Source organism: Micropterus salmoides, unplaced genomic scaffold (assembly GCF_014851395.1).
Source record: "Micropterus salmoides isolate LMB-PRFRI ecotype aquatic unplaced genomic scaffold, ASM1485139v1 Ms_hic_scaffold_11, whole genome shotgun sequence".
Lineage (NCBI taxonomy): Eukaryota > Metazoa > Chordata > Actinopteri > Centrarchiformes > Centrarchidae > Micropterus > Micropterus salmoides.
This window is the reverse complement of record NW_024040152.1, coordinates 769140-786030: the sequence shown is the minus strand read 5'-3', so window position 1 is coordinate 786030 and position 16891 is coordinate 769140. Positions and strand designations below refer to the sequence as shown.

Sequence of the window (16891 nt, the reverse complement as noted above, 5' to 3'; positions counted from 1 at the left end):
TCAGATGCTCAGGAATGACGGCGCGGGGTAGGGTGAATGGTAGCTTAGATCCTGGAGGAGTGACCGAAGTAATGGATGGGAGAAATGCCTTACGCGAAGGTACTTTGGCAGAACTGCTGGTAGAACCGGAATAGAGTAGCTACTAGAACGGTCTCGGACGATCTGACATGGTTGTGCGCTGGGATTCCCTATAGTTCACAAGGGTTTTAAAGGGTTCAGAGATGACTGGACTTTGAAGAAAAAGATGAACGTAAGCTGGCCCGATTGTGACGAGATCGAATGACAGGGAGGTCATGTTGTGCTAGTTGTGACAGTGGCAGAGTTCTTCGAAGCTGGCCTGTAACCCGAGAGAGGGCTATGCTGTTGGTAGAAGGACCATTCTGCTGCGATTAGTCTTCTTTGTATAACTTGCAGAATATGTGGCAGCGGTGTACGATTGGTATCCCGAAGCGACTTTGAGTTCGTGAAAAGCGCTATACAAATTCAATTTATTATTATTATTATTATTATTATTATCTCAGGGCGTCACGGTTGTTCGTGATAGAAAAAGTTGAACCCAATCCCGTTGGCGAAGATTGAGCCAAAGCAAGGAAGAATTGGCAATTGAATGCTGATTGGATAAGCTTTCAATCCAGATTACAGTGTGAAACGGAGTGTGTCAAGAGTGAATCCTAGAAATCTAGGGTCATGGGAAGACCTGCTGTTTCTCTGTAGACCTTGGAACCCGGAGGTTGGAGAAAACCAGAGAGCTTGGCGCGGCGGCAATGGAGCTGGAAGCAGGATGAAACCGGGTACCACTTGGGGGGTGTTATGACCCAGCTCACTAGGGGAAAGGGGATGTACGCATAAACCAGATGTACTTGGTATGGTGGAAAAGTTATTTATTTATACAAGAGAGTTGACAAGGTTTTAACAAACTAAAAACAGGGATTACTAACTCAAAAACCAAAGTGAAAACAAAACCTCTTTATTTTGGGTGTCTCAAAAATAAAACACAGGGAGCGCAGCACCCCTAAACCTAATGCACTAAACAAGGGAAAATCTTACATGTAGAGTGGGTGTCAGTACTTACTCTAAAACCTAGCCCAACTCTGCAGACACACAGTTAAACACAAACTAACTCAGGTGTGTCTCTTAACAAAAATAAACACTTACTGACTCTCAGTAGTGGAATAAACTGCTGCAACAGAGTCTTTAGCTAAACAGTTAACACAAAGACTACTCTCAACAAAATAAATACTGACTCTCAGTAATAGCAGTAACAAACACAAGCAGACCACAGAAACGAAGCTGCTGCAACCAGCAAACAATATACATACGTATACCTGTTAGCACATCGGCCTCACAGCTGATGTGCTAACAGGTAGAGTTAGCCTCCCTCGCTCAAAACTACTGTTAGCTGGAGGTTAGCTCAAAACTACTGTTAGCTCGATGATAGCTCGAGACAAATGTCAGCTCAAAACTAGTTTTGCTCGAAAGGCTTAGCTAGGAAACGACTGTTAGCTTGAATGACTTATGTGGAAACTAATGTTTACTTTAAAATGACTATAGCTCAAAACGAATTAGCTAGAAGACGACTGCTTGGAATGAGCTAGCAGGAAAATAGCTAAGTTAGGAAATGATTGTTGGCTCAAGACAATTGTTAGCTTGAAGTTAGCTTAAAAGGAATCCATCCATCCATCCATCGTCATCCTGCGTACAGGGTCGCGGGGGGGCTGGAGCCAATCCCAGCTGACATCGGGCGCAAGGCAGGGTACACCCTGGACAGGTCGCCAGTCCATCGCAGGACCACACATAGACGAACAACCACTCACGCTAACAATTGTTAGCTCGAAATGACTGTTAGCTCAGAGTTAGCTCGAAACGACTTTTAGCTAGCTCAAAGTTAGCTCAAAACGACTGTTAGCTCAAGGTTAGCTTGAAACGACTGTTAGCTAGCTCAAAGTTAGATTAAAACGACTGTTAGCTTAAGGTTAGCTCGAACGGCTGTTATCGCAAAGTTAGTAAAGTTAGCTCAAAACGACTGTTAGCTAGCTCAAAGTTAGCTCGGAACGGCTGTTAGCTTGAAATGACTGAGCTCGTAATGATTGCGTTGTGTTAGCTTGTATGCTGCTAGCATCAGTTCTAACAGTTATAACCCTATGGAAGTGACTGCTGTAGTTGCTGGAAGTGTCCAGCTGTGGCGCTGGCGTCCCGGTGCCGAAGGCCCCTAATGAAGTGGATGGTAGATGTAGATGGCTGGGGTGCTGGCATCCCAGTGCTGGGCACCTGAAGCCACCGGAGCTGGATGCCGGGGTGCTGACGACTCGATGTGGTTGTCCTGTGTGATGTAGGCTGCTGGGGTGGTCAACCCCAATGAGAGGTGGAGGCTTTGGAATTCTGGTGTTGGTTGACGTCCTGTTTGCTTTGGTACCACTGCTATCTTGAGATGGAGGTAATATGTGAACTGTCCCTTTAACAGTGGCGCTCAATGCGAGAGCGAAAAAGAGGACATGTGTTGTGTGGGTATTTATGGAAATGCCGGGAGTGACGTCATTGATGTGTGGTCCCGCTCCTGAAACTCTGCTGGTAGCACCACTTACTGAATAATTAAATAAACATAATTTCTAAATATATCTGCCTAAAAAAAACTCATTTCTTGACTGGCCACTCTCTCACATACACCTTTTGTGCTGTGTCGGCCACCGTAGCTGTCCTACTCTCTGAAAGGGTAGGGAGCAGTGGTAGACTGGACAGTTGGTTGCAACTCGCAACTTCACTGCTAGATGCCACTAAATCTTACACACATGAACCTAAGTCACTTTGATAAAAGCGTCTGCTAAATGTAAAACTTATTATATCACAACGACTTTTCACACATTGCAGAGCACTATTTGTTAATGAGTCATAGGCAGAAAAATAACTGGGACACTGTCAGAACAAGAGAATGGATGATGAAGCCATGGCATTCCGCACAGACACTTCTCATTCCTTATTTCCTCACTATGAGGCTTCAATCTCTAGGAAGTGTTTATATTATTCCAAGTATAATCAGCATTTAAATACAAAACATCTTGCTGCAGAAGTATTTTGTTTTATTTTTTAATGTCTTCTTGTTTGGTTTAATGCGTTGTATTTCTATTTTTCACTAGTGAGCTGTGTTTTATACTTCAACAGTATTTTTAAGATATTTATTCTATATGTGCTGCCTATGTTTTGGTGTGCTAAAGACAATTTTCCACCCTAATAAGCAATAAAGTTTAATTAATTTATGGTATTGCAACAGGGACTTCACATGTGAATTAAGTTTATCACTCTCTTTCTTTTTAGTGGTTATTTTCATAATGATGGGATTGTCCCAGACCTCTTTTGTGAAATCTGTCAAAGCCACTGGGAGTGATACTATATCTGATTTGGTGAAATGCCCCATCTAAGAGATCACGATCTGCTGTTGTGGTTTATGGTTAGGGTTGCCATGACTTCCTAGTACAAGTACATGCTTTTTTTGGATTTCCATTGCCATAAAGATAAATGGAACTTTGGCAGAACATCCCTCTGGCATCTTACCTCAGATAAAACAGACATAGAAACATTAATAGTTTATATGCTTGTGCTTCTTCTGAGGCAGTGTCGTGTGTTTGAACCTCTGTGCAAACCTGTGCAGCTAGTCATGTTTCTGCAGTTTGTCACCACAGCAGGTCTGAATTGCTCTGACACTGACCTTCCAGACACAGAGACAGAATGCGTGGATTTGCTGGAGTATTCATACAGATTTTTCCTGAAAGCACTCTTGGTGTTTTGTTCTTTCTTAAAAAGAATTACATAACACTTTGGGAAGAAATGACAGCTGAGGACGCCGTAGTTGGAAATGAGAATGACTACCATCTCCACAGCTGGCAGGTACACTCCTGAAGTTGTGACGTAGACAGGAATGAAGAGCAGCCAGGAGACGAGGTAGAGCAGCATGCTGAATGTAATAAACTTTGCCTCGTTGTACTGCTGTGGCAGTTTACGTCCTTTGAAAGCACAGATAAAACACACAAACGCCAGGACAGCTATGTAGCCCAACATCACCCCAAAGGCCAGATATGAGCCCTCATGACAGTCCTCCAGCAGAGTGGTTGGTTGCCTGATGATGTGATTAAATGGACTTTTGAGGACCAGCCAGCAGATGCAGGTAGCTACCTGTAAGGCCACACAGATGCTGACGATGATGTAAGGCTGGTAGAGCCTACGCAGCACCCTCTGCAGCACAGGGTCAAACTGGAAGGCTAGTAGGATCTGCAGGGTCTTGACGAGAATGCAGGAAACACACAGAGTGAAGCTGATGCCAAAGAGCACCTGTCGAGCCTTGCACTGGAAACTGTTGGGCCGGCCTACAAACAGCATCGCACTGATGTAACTGATGACCAGAGAGAACAGGATGGCCTGGCTCAGTGGCCCCCCGGCAGCCTTCACTACAGGTGTGTCCCTCTGATGTAGAAACAGTGCTGACACCAGCAGAGCCAGAAGGATGCCCAGGGCAGAAAAGGTCAGGAGCACCACAGCGAAGCCGTCCTGCCAGGAGAAGAAGAGCTGGGCTTTGGGGATGCAGCTGGAGCTGCCCTTAGGAGACCACTCTTTATTTGTGTCACAGCTCAGGCACTGGTGCATATCTGCAGGGATAAAGGAGCAAAAACCCACGTACAGAATAAAACAATCACACAAAGGCTCACAAAGATTTGATGCTGTGCACAGAAAATTCCACGCCTATCCTGGTTGTTCAAAACCTGGTTTTCAGTCAACAACAGAATCACAACTGGTTAAAAATAACCAGGGAAGCCAGAAGTTGAAGGCAACTTGATGTATCACCCGGATGGCTTTACAATCTTCACAGAAAATAGAGTAGGAAAGGCTGATACTGATTTACCTCTATATTAGCTTAAATGTGCATGTAACATGCTAATGATAAGGGATGAAATGTAACTGGGAGAGGTAGAGAGGAGTTCACATTTAGCTTATTTATTAGCTTATTTTCTGAGCTACTGGTCCCTGAAAGTCCTGGGGTTTGCACTCTACAGTGACCGAGGACCAAACCTGACATCCTGGAGCTCATTGTAGTGCATGTAATGTATGTCTGCATACTCAGATATGGTCAGTGATATGTTCAGTCATGTGGAACCTGGCGGCTATACAACCGAGGAAAGTTTGTCTTAAAAGAGCGAGATGAACAGATGAAGTGTGTGCAAACAAACAATTGAGCGAGCAGGCGAGGGAGGGGCAATCAATAGAGAAACCTAGTGAATGACTTAAAAAAACTTGGCTATTTTATTCAATGCAGTTAAATGCTTAAGCAGGAATAACTAACTACTCTACTAGAACGATGTGGGTGTGTCTGGGGCAGGTGGGTGGGGAACAGAGAGTAGAGCAGGCTGCGTTGCGTGTCCAGTGTGTCACATGAGAGGAGTTAAATGAAGAGGAGACAATATGCAGGTGACATTATCAGGGTGTAACCAGAGTAGACAGGTTATATGGAGATAAAGCTCAGATAATTCCAAAACACCAGTGTTGTAAAATGTAAATTAAAAAGTGCAAATGCCAACAAAAGAATCTAACAACGCTAACACAAGATTCCAAACTGAACAGAACTGAACTACTTGAGTAGCAAGTAACTTAATGAATTAAATAAAAAAGTTATTTGTAGTGGATGCGACTGGAATTATTTCAGCTGCTGGTGGTCTTCCTCAGGTAAAAGTAAAGAAGTGAACATACATTAATATTTATTTGTGATGAAATGACATGTCATCATCTCCTGATTAGATCACCTGCCACAAATACATTGTTGGGTCTCAGTAAATAATATCATGAGTACGTTCTACACTCGCTTTGTTTGAAAATCGCTATGAGCTATCTGTTGATGTGAATTGGCACTATATAAATAAAACTGAACTGAATTGAACTGAATACACCAGGACAATATTCACAGTCTGTAGCTTTGAAGCGTGATTACAAAATACTACATTATAAAAGTCTGTTAAGTACACCAATAAGTAAAGATTGTTTAAAAATATTTTGTTATATATATTCTTTTAAAATTATTTTCTTGTTGTCTCTGATATTATATTGTGATTTGGCAAACACATTAAATTAAGAGATAATTCTGTGATGTTTCATAATTTATTGCTTTTTACCTGAGGAAGATCATTTGTGGTTGAAACGCTTTCTCAGTCACATCCACAGAAATAAAAGTAGATTGTCGTTTTGTGTGTGCGCATAATTTGGTCTGTCTTCATCAGGCTACACCAATGAGCATGACTAGTAAATACAGACTGCTGTACACTGTTAGCTTAAATATTTACATTAAGGCAGGAAGCAGGAATAGTAGTTTTGAAGCACGATATTTATTATTAAACATATCAGACACTGTCAGCTCTGTGTCAGCATGGTTCTTAGATGTAGGCTCTGTATTTATAAAGCGCCTTTCTAGTCTTTTTGAGCACTCAAAGCGCTTTTACACTACATCTGCATTCACCATTCACACACATTCATTCACTGAGCCTAAGTGCTCAAACAGAAACTAACATTTACACACATTCATACACTGGTGGAACAGCCACCAGGGGCAATTCAAGGTTCTGTATCTTGCCCAAGGATACTTGGGCCAGGTCACCTTGCTCCCCCAAACAAAACTAACTGATATGCAAATTATTTTAATCCTTCTGCCTTCAGGCTTCTAAATGCTGCTGATGGCGGCAACTAGACAAGGGTTAAGCGTTGTAAACTTGAGAACCATTATGTATTTATTTATCTGTTAATTTCCTTGAATTATGGTCCCTGCTTCGTCCATGCATGGTGACCTGTGTGTTCTCTGCTTTTCTCTGGTGCCCAAATGCTTATATGTCGTCACTGACAGGGTGTCTGAATGTTTCACTGGTTGTGGTTGCTCTGTTTTTCTGTTGTTTTTTATACGACTGGTAGACCATAAAGCTGTTTGAATTGAACTGCTGATATTGGCTTTTATCATTTCCTTTCTTGGGGAAAGACATGACCTTGGTGCTCCAGCATCAACAGTCACTCAACTTTATGAGCTGCATTTAAAGATGAATTCTAAAGCAGGGGCGGACTAAACCATTTTGTGCCTTTTGTAAGGGGAGAGAGGGGCCTCAGAGAGCCTCCACAATTTTTGGGGGATATAAAGTCTCTCAACCGCTTTATTCAGCCAATTTCTCGACATTAATTACTTAGAAATTAAAATGGCCCTCTTTCCCCCCTACTACGATGCCCCTGCATACAGATACACACGACCAAACCGACCACCTTGAGTGTGATCACATCCAGGTTTCTGTGCGTGTAAGCTAAAAGAGTTAGTTATATGATCACCTTAAACACACCTTAATGTCAGGTAAAAATGGGGTTCATGTCAACCAATGAATCTGACTCAGACTCTTAGTGTCTTGCCTGTATTATTAGAGTAGTAGTTCTCAGTACAGTTGATGCACTCATAACAACAAGTGTGTTGACCCTCTGCTGTTTTCTTGAACTCTCCAGGGACACAGCTTTTGGAGCATTTTGAGATGATGAGCTAAGAAAAGCAGGGAGATAGCATGATTATAGACCATTCATTAAGCTGTCTTAATATTTTTTTGTGTAATTGTATATGTAATGTATTTTTACTGTATTCAACATAACTCATTCCTTTTAGAATACTCTTACTGGGTATACTCTATATTTAAACTTACCTGTCCTATCTTTTGGCATAATACAGCTTCAATGGTCTGAATGTTTTCAGTAAACACACACCGAGGTATGTGTATGTCTATACAAAATGACATAAAGGCAGCAGAATGAGGACATACCTTTAGGTCTTTGAACTGTTGGGTGGTGGTTTTGTAGGTGTGGGTGAAGTTGTTGATGTGTGGATGGTATCCAGCTACAACATTATGAACAAGGATGTTCCCTCCATCTGACCTCCACATTGTCACATCATAGCCCAGGTTGATGTCTCCACTGCTGTCAAACTTATAGCTCTTTTCTCTAAGTTTAAACTCTTCCATCCACAGAGCTTTCAGCACCTACAGGACATGAGACACTTCATTTATCAAGTCAGTACCTTGGATAAGTCTATTAAACCACAATATCTGCAGGGGCACATACTTAACTGTATGTTTTATATTTACTGTATAGATGACAGTGCCTTCAGTTTATTGCATTCAGTCCCCATCCTCTAGCCTAACCTTAAAGTGCTGCATAGTATTCATCATCAGTAGATTATCCCGGCAAAGATTTCGACACATTAAGTGTACCGTATTGGTCCAAATAGAAGACGACGAAGAAAATAATTTTATTTGAACATAATTCTAATAAAAACATTAGACAGAACACATTGAATAAAATAAAACACAATAAATTTTTGTTTTTAAAATCTCTTAAATAAAATAATGTTTTCAATATATTTTAAATTAAATGGTTACATTTAAATAACTGCTAAATAAAATGAAAATATCATAAAAATCTAAATAAACTGTCTACTGGTATTTCCGTTACCAATTAGGCTAAAGACTAGTCAGTAATATAGCTGTGTTGCACTTTTATATGTTTCGATATTTAACTTTGTTAGAAGAGTTGGTGACATGCTAGTTTTTGATCGTAATGCGACAGCGGTGAATTCCACTCTGAAACGGTAGGCCGCCAAATCACACAAAAAAACACATCTTACATACGTTACGTTGCTTTAACCTGCACCCTAAAATTACCGCATGTGTACCTTATAAATACAACACAAGAGCACACAAACACACAATTTATATATGTGAATACCTCCCACGGTTGCACTGTGCCTGGTGTTTTGCAGTTTCTCCACCTGCAGATAGATGCCACAGCCTGAACAATAGCACTCACAGCCATCTCAACACTGAAGATAGTGTCTGCTCGTTCCCTGAGGGTGTTCACAGCTTTAGACACCAGCTCAGTGTCTCCAGAACCTTCAGCCTTTAGCTGCATGTAGAACTCCTGCATGAAAGGGTTCGTCTCTGTGTAGTCATGTCCAGCTGCCTCTAACCTGCTCAGGTACTCACTGAATGACGACAGATCTCCACTTTTGAAGGTGAAGCCCACAACGTGTCCTATGTCCTCCAGTGTTAAGTTTCCTTTCACAGAGCTGGAGGAAGACCAGCTGTCACTGGCCACCCAGACTCTTCTCATTGACTCCATGTTCTGTCCTGCTCTCAGCTGATTCTTAAGCTCCTGGTAAAGGTACATCATGTGAGTTGGTTTGGCAAAAGACACGATCACCTGTACCTTGGGATTGTTGTAGATGGTTTTAGCAGTCTGCGTGATTGCAGAGCAGACATGCTGACCGCTTATAGATTGAGGTAAAATTGATTTGAAGGCGACACAGATTCCCTTTTCAGAAGCCTGGGACACAAAGTGGTCCAGAGCAGATTGGCCGTAATTTCCATCTGTGGTAACTACTCCCACCCAGTTCCATCCAAATGTGCTGAGCAGACTGACCATGGCAGCTGTCTGATGCTTGTCATTAGGAACAGTCCTCATGAAGGCAGGGAAGCGGCTCTTATCACTCAGAATGACAGCGGTTGATGAATAACTTATCTGGAGAAAAGGCAAGCAATGATGTTATTTCGGATATGTCATTTCCAGTTGAATGGCACATAAAAATTATGAAAACATGGGGACCTGATGGCCAAGGGGTTAAGGTCCCAACTATGAGCCATAACATCCCCGGTTCGAGAACATCTTTTGATGCGTTTCACTCCACATCTCCCTCAACATTTTCATCTTAGGTCTCTGCTATTGGCTGTCCATAAAAGCTCAAAAATATGGAAACGCATGTCTAAAGCGCTGTGAGATAACTGTTGTTGTGATTTGGCGTTATAAATAAAATTGAATTGAAATTGAATTAAAGCCCACTAGTGCACACAAAAAATCTACAATGTGTACAGCCTCAGTTTTGCCAGAACAATTATCAGCCTAATTATTAATTGTATGTTACCTATGTCAGCAACTATGTATATTTAGGGCCCGAGCATGAAATATGCAAGGACCCTAATGAAATTGTAAGGATTATTATTCTTTCTTTCTCCCAAATGAATCGCAATTTTGATGGCCTAAATGTCCCCAAATACTCACCAAACTTTGCACACGTCAGGTCTGGTGAAAAATTACGTATTTTCAGGGTTTCAGGTAGCATGGCAAAATGGCCCTATAGCGCCACCTGCAAAGTTGGAAAAAATTTGCCCCCGCGCCTACTTCAACCTACATTTTCTGAGGACATGTATCATATCAAGACACACAAAAAATCCTACACTCAACAGGAAGGCAGCCATTTTGAATTGAAAGTGCGCTTTTAACCCATTTTTCACCGTTTACAGGGTGCATACTTTAACGAACTCGTCCTACAGATTTAGTCCGATCGACTTCAAATTTCTGCTGTGCCTTCTAAAGGCATTGACGATGAAAAGTTGTGCTATCTGTGAGTTTTCGTCAATGGGCGTGTCCGTGGTGTGCCGTCCAATATCCATGATTCGCCATGAAACAGGAAGTTGTTATAACTCCAGTGTGCATGCTCAGATCTGCACCAAACGTTACATGTAGGATGAGAGTCCCGCCCTGAACACATCCATATGCCAATAAACACACAATGTCATAGCGCCACCTGCTGGCAACTGGAAATGTCAAGTTTTACGCTGTTATGTACTACCGCCAGCATTTTTGCCTCACCTACTTCAAAACAGTCTCAGAAGAGCCTTAAGACATTGATGATGCTATGTCGTGAATCTTGTGAGTTTTTGGATAACGTTGTGTCCTTGGCGTGGCGTCAATGTTTGATGCTTCGCCATGACACAGGAAGTTGTTGTAACTTCACTGTACATGCTCATATCTCTACCAAATTTCACACATTTCATAAGACTCCCGCCCTGAACACATGTGCATGCCGACATATAACCCATGGTCATAGCGCCACCTGTTGGCAACAGGAAATTAGTTTTAATGAAGCAGCCCCCATGGCACGTTTCACCTACATGTATGAAATTTCTGTGGAACATGTATCATGTCCGGACGTACCAAAAAGCCTCTTGGAGCGATGCCCTAAACCCAACAGGAAGTCAGCCATTTTGAATTTTGCTATCTGGCATCAAAGATCAACTCTTCGCCATGACACAGGAAGTTGTTGTCACTTCAGTGTACATGCTGACATCTGCACAAAACTTTACGTGCTTGATAACTGCCCCGCCCTGAACACATCTACACACCAATATTCATTTATAGTCATAGCGCCAAGTGCTATGTGTGCTATGTATGGATGTATTGTGAAAATTCATATCATACACACACAGAGTACGGTCTAGACCTGCTCTTTAAAGAAAAGCGTTCTGAGATAACTGTTGTGATTTGGTGCTATATATAAATCAAATTTAAATGAATTGAATTGAACATCACATACTCAGTTCTGGTCATACTGGAACAGTTTTCTCTTAAAATACAATTCTGCAGTCTTCGTGCCATTATTTGGTTATGGCACCCATAAACAGTACTGATACAGCAGAAAAAACAACATGCTGATGTCTGTGAAGATGCTCAGTGATCCATGTCATAGTTATCCAAGGTAGGTTAAAATCAAGGGCAACTGTGCTTGGTTGAAGATGAAGACATTTCACCTCTCCAAGAGACTTCTTTAATTTTGACTGACTGGTAGGCAGAGGCAAGCCATTCATTAGGAATTATGGACAGGGGGACAACATTTTCCAAATAGGGCCCCTCATCGACACCCACTCTAGCACCACCTCCACCCACCCACTCTCTAATACAAACACAGAAAATTTCAAAGAAGCTCTTGACCATTAGCCTTGCAGTGGCACAGATGGAGTCTGTAAAATTCAGTGTTATAGACCCATTCAGGCCATGCTCGCATATATATTCAATTACTCAATATGATTATAAAGCACAAAAGGTCAAGTCAGTTTTATTTATTTTTTTAATCTTTCAAATTAGACTATGGCGGTTATGTTTCTCTTTTTAACTTAAAACAAGACAAGGAGAGAAAAAAATGCCCTTCAATGATTGAGTGATTAGAGAAAAGTAAAATCAAATGTTGAAAAATTCAAATTATGAGTGAATTAATAAATGTACTTCATTTATCAACTTCATCTATTGTGTAGAGAACTATAATACTGTGTAGAGTATATGGCTGTGTCAGCAGAAATGATGATAATGATAATAATGTAAACAGAGGTTTACTACATGTATAGCTTATTGTATTGTAACTATATTTTAACTGTATCCTATGACCTGTGATGTGCTGCTGACTTGTTTACTGTAGGTCCATTTTCTTGAGGTTGCTACAGGGGAACTTGTGGGTGTTATTAATTTTATATAATACAAAGGGAAACACAAAATTCAGGTGGCAGGTGATGATTCAATGTATAACAGAATATAATGCAGTAAAGCTCTCAGGCTCTTAAATTAGGTGTTTACTAATTGAAATGCGCTACTTTACATACATAAAATAACTAAAGCATAGCACCACAGAACTTTATGACTTAAATAAAGAGGCTTTACCCCTAAATTTTTATGTTATGTATATATGCAGATTACCTTGTTTATCATTGTATTTTTCTCCATGTGTTTTGGCTTTTTTGGGCTCCTGACAGGCTGCAGTGTTCACTTAAAGTGACTGGCTTCACATTAGCGGCTCCTGCGAATCTGAATGGCCAAGTGTTTCGACCATACCATTTTCACAATATCTGCGGGGGTGGGTAAAGTATGAAATATGTTTTAATGATAACAATAATTTATTTATCAAGTAAATACTAGTGCTGGGAAATTATCAAAAAATTTTATTAATCACATTGTTATGCGTAAAATTGAATAATGAATTCTAAAGTAGTGTATTGCGCAATTTTAATTTAAATGTAGGCCTACTGCTATATGTACAAAAGTGTAATAATATGTGGTTTGCTAACACTTTAAACAAATAAGGTGCTTTTTACCAGCAGTATTCCTTTTACACAGCAGCTATAAAATATTTCTTGTAAATCTCAACTTAAACATTAATGTAATCAAATCAAATATTATTGTAGACGATGTCTACAAAACTACATTGAAACATCAGGATGGACGATGGACGATGGACGAAGGAATGGGGGGGGGGGGGGGGGAGTGTAGCGGGGTCGGTGCGTGTGTTCACTCACACAGACTTTACTCGATTAAAAACTTGACCAGCACAGACCAGGGTCGAGTTCAGCGCCGACAAAACGTAGCAAAACGTTTATTTCAACTGAAACGATAGTTCTCTGAACACCCTGTTGTGTACGCAAGCGCACTGAATTTTCCTGCCTTTTTTACACCGTTGTTTACAAACTTATCGCAGCTGATTGGGCAACACCTGAGACACGCCCACCAAACGGGAGAAAACATACCTCGAAGCCTGTTGCAGAACGTTGCGCAACGTTGCAAGGAAACATGTTCAATGAGAAAACGTTGCAAAACGGTGCAAAACGTTTTGAGATTGAACTCACCCCAGATAACGTTAAAGCAACATTGAACACACGGTGCAGATGCAGCTGCGTCACTAACAAGCGAGCGGCTCACCTGCTGCCATGATAAATATGGAAAAAAGATGACAGCGTAGTCTGCTGAAGCCTCCCTCCACTGCTTGTTTGGGTGGCTGATCAACATCCCGCCCCTCATGTGACCCAGGGTTTGACTGGATGTGTATGTGTATGTAGAGCCAGTGAGCAACGGACTTTCAAACTAATAATAATAACATAAAAACTGCTTAATGTGCGATAAAATATGCGTGCTCAGCCTTAGTAAATACATGTAGATTGTTTTGTTTGTGATATAAGACAGTAAGTAAAGTGTTGTACTTGATTCCATTTAAGGGTCAACCATAGATCTTTGCATGGGACCCCTTGGGCCGGGGTCATCTGTACCCATTGACCCCCCCTGACAGCAGGCCTGGGCAGAGATGTAAAGTAACAAAGTACAAATCGTCTACATAGCATCCGGTGGGCATCGCTACCCACCAAAAAGAAGAAAGAAAGGCCTGCAGCGCACCTGAGTGGAGCAGCAGTGAAAATGACTCACCGCTAATCTGCGCCCAGCTAATGTGAAACCGGCATGCGCAGGTGAGGCATCTATTGTGCATCACCTTAAAACTGTCCTGGCCTGTGTTATTTAATGACACAGTCAGTCATGCATAAGCATACAATTTATCATCTTGAAAGTTCCGGCTGATGTTTATCAGCTGCCACTGCAAACCTGTTCTGCTGCTTCAGTTCACTGTCACAGTCAAAACTGTGTCCATCAGTCCTGCCAAAGATGCAAAAGCATTTTCCTGTTTCTCACTACTTACTTGAGGAATCATCTTGAGAGTCAGTTGGTTGGCGATGGCAATGGATGTTTCAGAGTGAGAGTCCCCTATAATAGCCATGACTGGCAGATGAGAGGTGGAGTTGCTTCCGGTGTGGCACTCGGGCTGCTGGGTGAAGTCTGCTGTGGCCCTCAGGGCTGTGCTGACATCGGAGCAGGAGTCTAAGATCCGGTAGCCCAGAGTGATGTTAACATCAGCCAGCAGAGGGGACTTATTCATGATCTCAATAGCATTGATCATAGCCAGCGCCTTCACCAGTCCACTTTCTTCAAACCTGTGTGAATATTATAGTGTCATCAGTACAGATGTGACAGACTGAGAGTGAAGTATTTAAATTTCAAGGCTACTATGACTTTCTAATAAAAATCAAAGTCACTAATCAAAACCATTGTCCACTGTCAGTGAGTGGCAGCTGGGACGCTCTTATATGGAGCTGTTGTCAAGGGATGCTATGTAGACGATTTGTTTAACTACTGCCTGTGGTTTATTTTGGCATTAGGTCTGCTAAGCTTAGGATGAATGAATGAAAATGGTTTGAAGTTAATTTACAGCTAGAAGAGGCATGCTCAGAAATGACCCATAGCTGGTCCTACATATTTTAATTTTGATATTTTGATTGTATTGTTGGTATCCTTACTGTCCATGACAGTTCCACTGTGGCAGGACATACAGTTATATAAAAAAAAGCTTTTCTACTTACTGTACTCCAGAACAACAACAAACAGCACTCTGTGCAGCAAAAGGGCCAATCCACAGAAAGCTGTCCCACCTCAGTCCTTTAAAGTCCCCTGTTAGTACAGTGGACTTTCCAACATACACAGTAGCTTATAGTGTGGTCTATAGGCCTGCAGTATGTCCCTGACAGTACTCTTTTCCCTGGACCTCTGCTTGTTCCAAAGTAAAAAACAAATGTGCCTCTATTCTCACTTTGTTATCAGCTGGACCCTTCAAGTGTAGGTAAGCAGTACATGGTCATTTTGAAATAAATCACAGCAGATTTATAAAATGCAACAGGGCTCAAACCCAGTCTTCCCCTAAACATCTGGTTTGTTGCTCAGTAAGGGTCATACTGTAACCCATAATAATAGAATAGGTATCCTGTAGTTAAAAAAAACTGCTGCTAGAATGTAAACCTGGACAGAGAGGAAAGATCACATCAGTCTAGTTCTTAAATCTTTGCCCTTGCAACATGTGTCTTCTTTTACTCTTAAATGTTTTCATGGTGTGATCAGAAGATGTGATCTATATTATACTGCTTTTACTTAAAAGAAAATAAATTTGGTTTCTGTACTTTTACTAGTAGAATTTTGAATGATATACATATTTTTGTTATGGAGTATTTGTAAATGTGCTATTACTACTAAGGCTCTGATTACTTCTCTCTCTGCACTAAAACATACTGAATGTCACATTATTTTGTCTACTGGTTAGAACTAAACTATCTTCTAAAGATTCTTGATGCTTAAAGAAGTAGTTCTAGGAGTTTGGGTAATTGCGCCAGAAAAGTCGGGCTCAAAAAACATAAATCCAGACTTGAAGTTAAAAAGTAAAATGTTGACTATTTATCATTGATTGCATTAGGCTGAATAATCTCACCTGATACATGGCGGTTTGTGGGGTGCAAAGGAGTTGTTCTTTTTGTCTACATCTCCATGAATGGGAAAGACTCCTCCAATGATGATATCTCCTGGGGCTGTAGCTTCTGGCACTCTGGTACCCTTTTCAGTGGCATGTCCTATTTCCAGAATAGTATGTGTTATGTACACATAGATTACAGGAGTAACCCAGGCCATTCTGCTGGCTGTTCTATTGTCCCTCTGTGTTTCTCTCTTCACCTCTCTCCCCTGTGCCACTGGCCTCTCTCTGCGGTTCTTCACCTCCAGCAGTGATACTCCCCTTTTTAAACTTCTTCACTAGGCCAAAAGAAAAGTCCCTCTTGCTTCCTCCTTCACGGTTTACTATTCTCATATTCTCCCCTGCAGCCCTGCCCACTTCTTCATGAGTGACAGCTGGGTGAGTCACTTTTCTGCAGAAGCAGCTTTTGTCATATTTGTTGTTGTGGGTAAAGCATTTTTCGACTCTCATCAAGCTGTTTGAAAATATGATTATGGGACACCTCACTTTTTACAAACTGTCAACAAACTGCATGAATTTACGCATACTGTCAATCACATTTGCACATAAACAGATTGTAACACTTTATTGTATAGTATTTATTTTAACTGCATTATAAGGTAATTGTTGATACTAAACTGTTTGTACTAACTAAGCAATACATTTTTATATTAAATAATTCAATTTCAATTCAATTCAGTTATATTTTATTTATATAGCGCCAAATCACAACAACATTTATCTCAGAGTGCTTTTCATAAAAGAGAAGGTCTAGACCGTACTCTATGATGTTATTTACAGAAGCCCAACAGTTCCCACCAAGAGCAGCACTAGGAGACAGAGGCAAGGAAAAACTTCCTTTAAGAGGCAGAAACCTCGAGCAGAACCATGGCTCAGGGTGGGCGGCCATCTGCCTCGACCGGTTGG

At 41.2% G+C, this 16891-nt stretch overlaps 1 protein-coding gene across 1 annotated transcript; it reads right to left on the bottom strand.

The window, feature by feature from the left end:
• Nucleotides 1-687: 687 nt before the first annotated feature.
• gprc6a (G protein-coupled receptor, class C, group 6, member A) lies at nucleotides 688-16268 on the bottom strand. The gene is made up of 6 exons (XM_038710314.1): nucleotides 15947-16268; nucleotides 14333-14624; nucleotides 8776-9567; nucleotides 7815-8030; nucleotides 7417-7540; nucleotides 688-4634 (listed from the first exon to the last, which is right to left on the bottom strand). The coding sequence occupies exons 1-6, from the start codon at nucleotides 16141-16143 to the stop codon at nucleotides 3580-3582; spliced, it is 2676 nt and encodes an 891-aa protein (XP_038566242.1). The 5' UTR covers nucleotides 16144-16268; the 3' UTR covers nucleotides 688-3579.
• Between the last annotated feature and the right edge of the window lie 623 nt (nucleotides 16269-16891).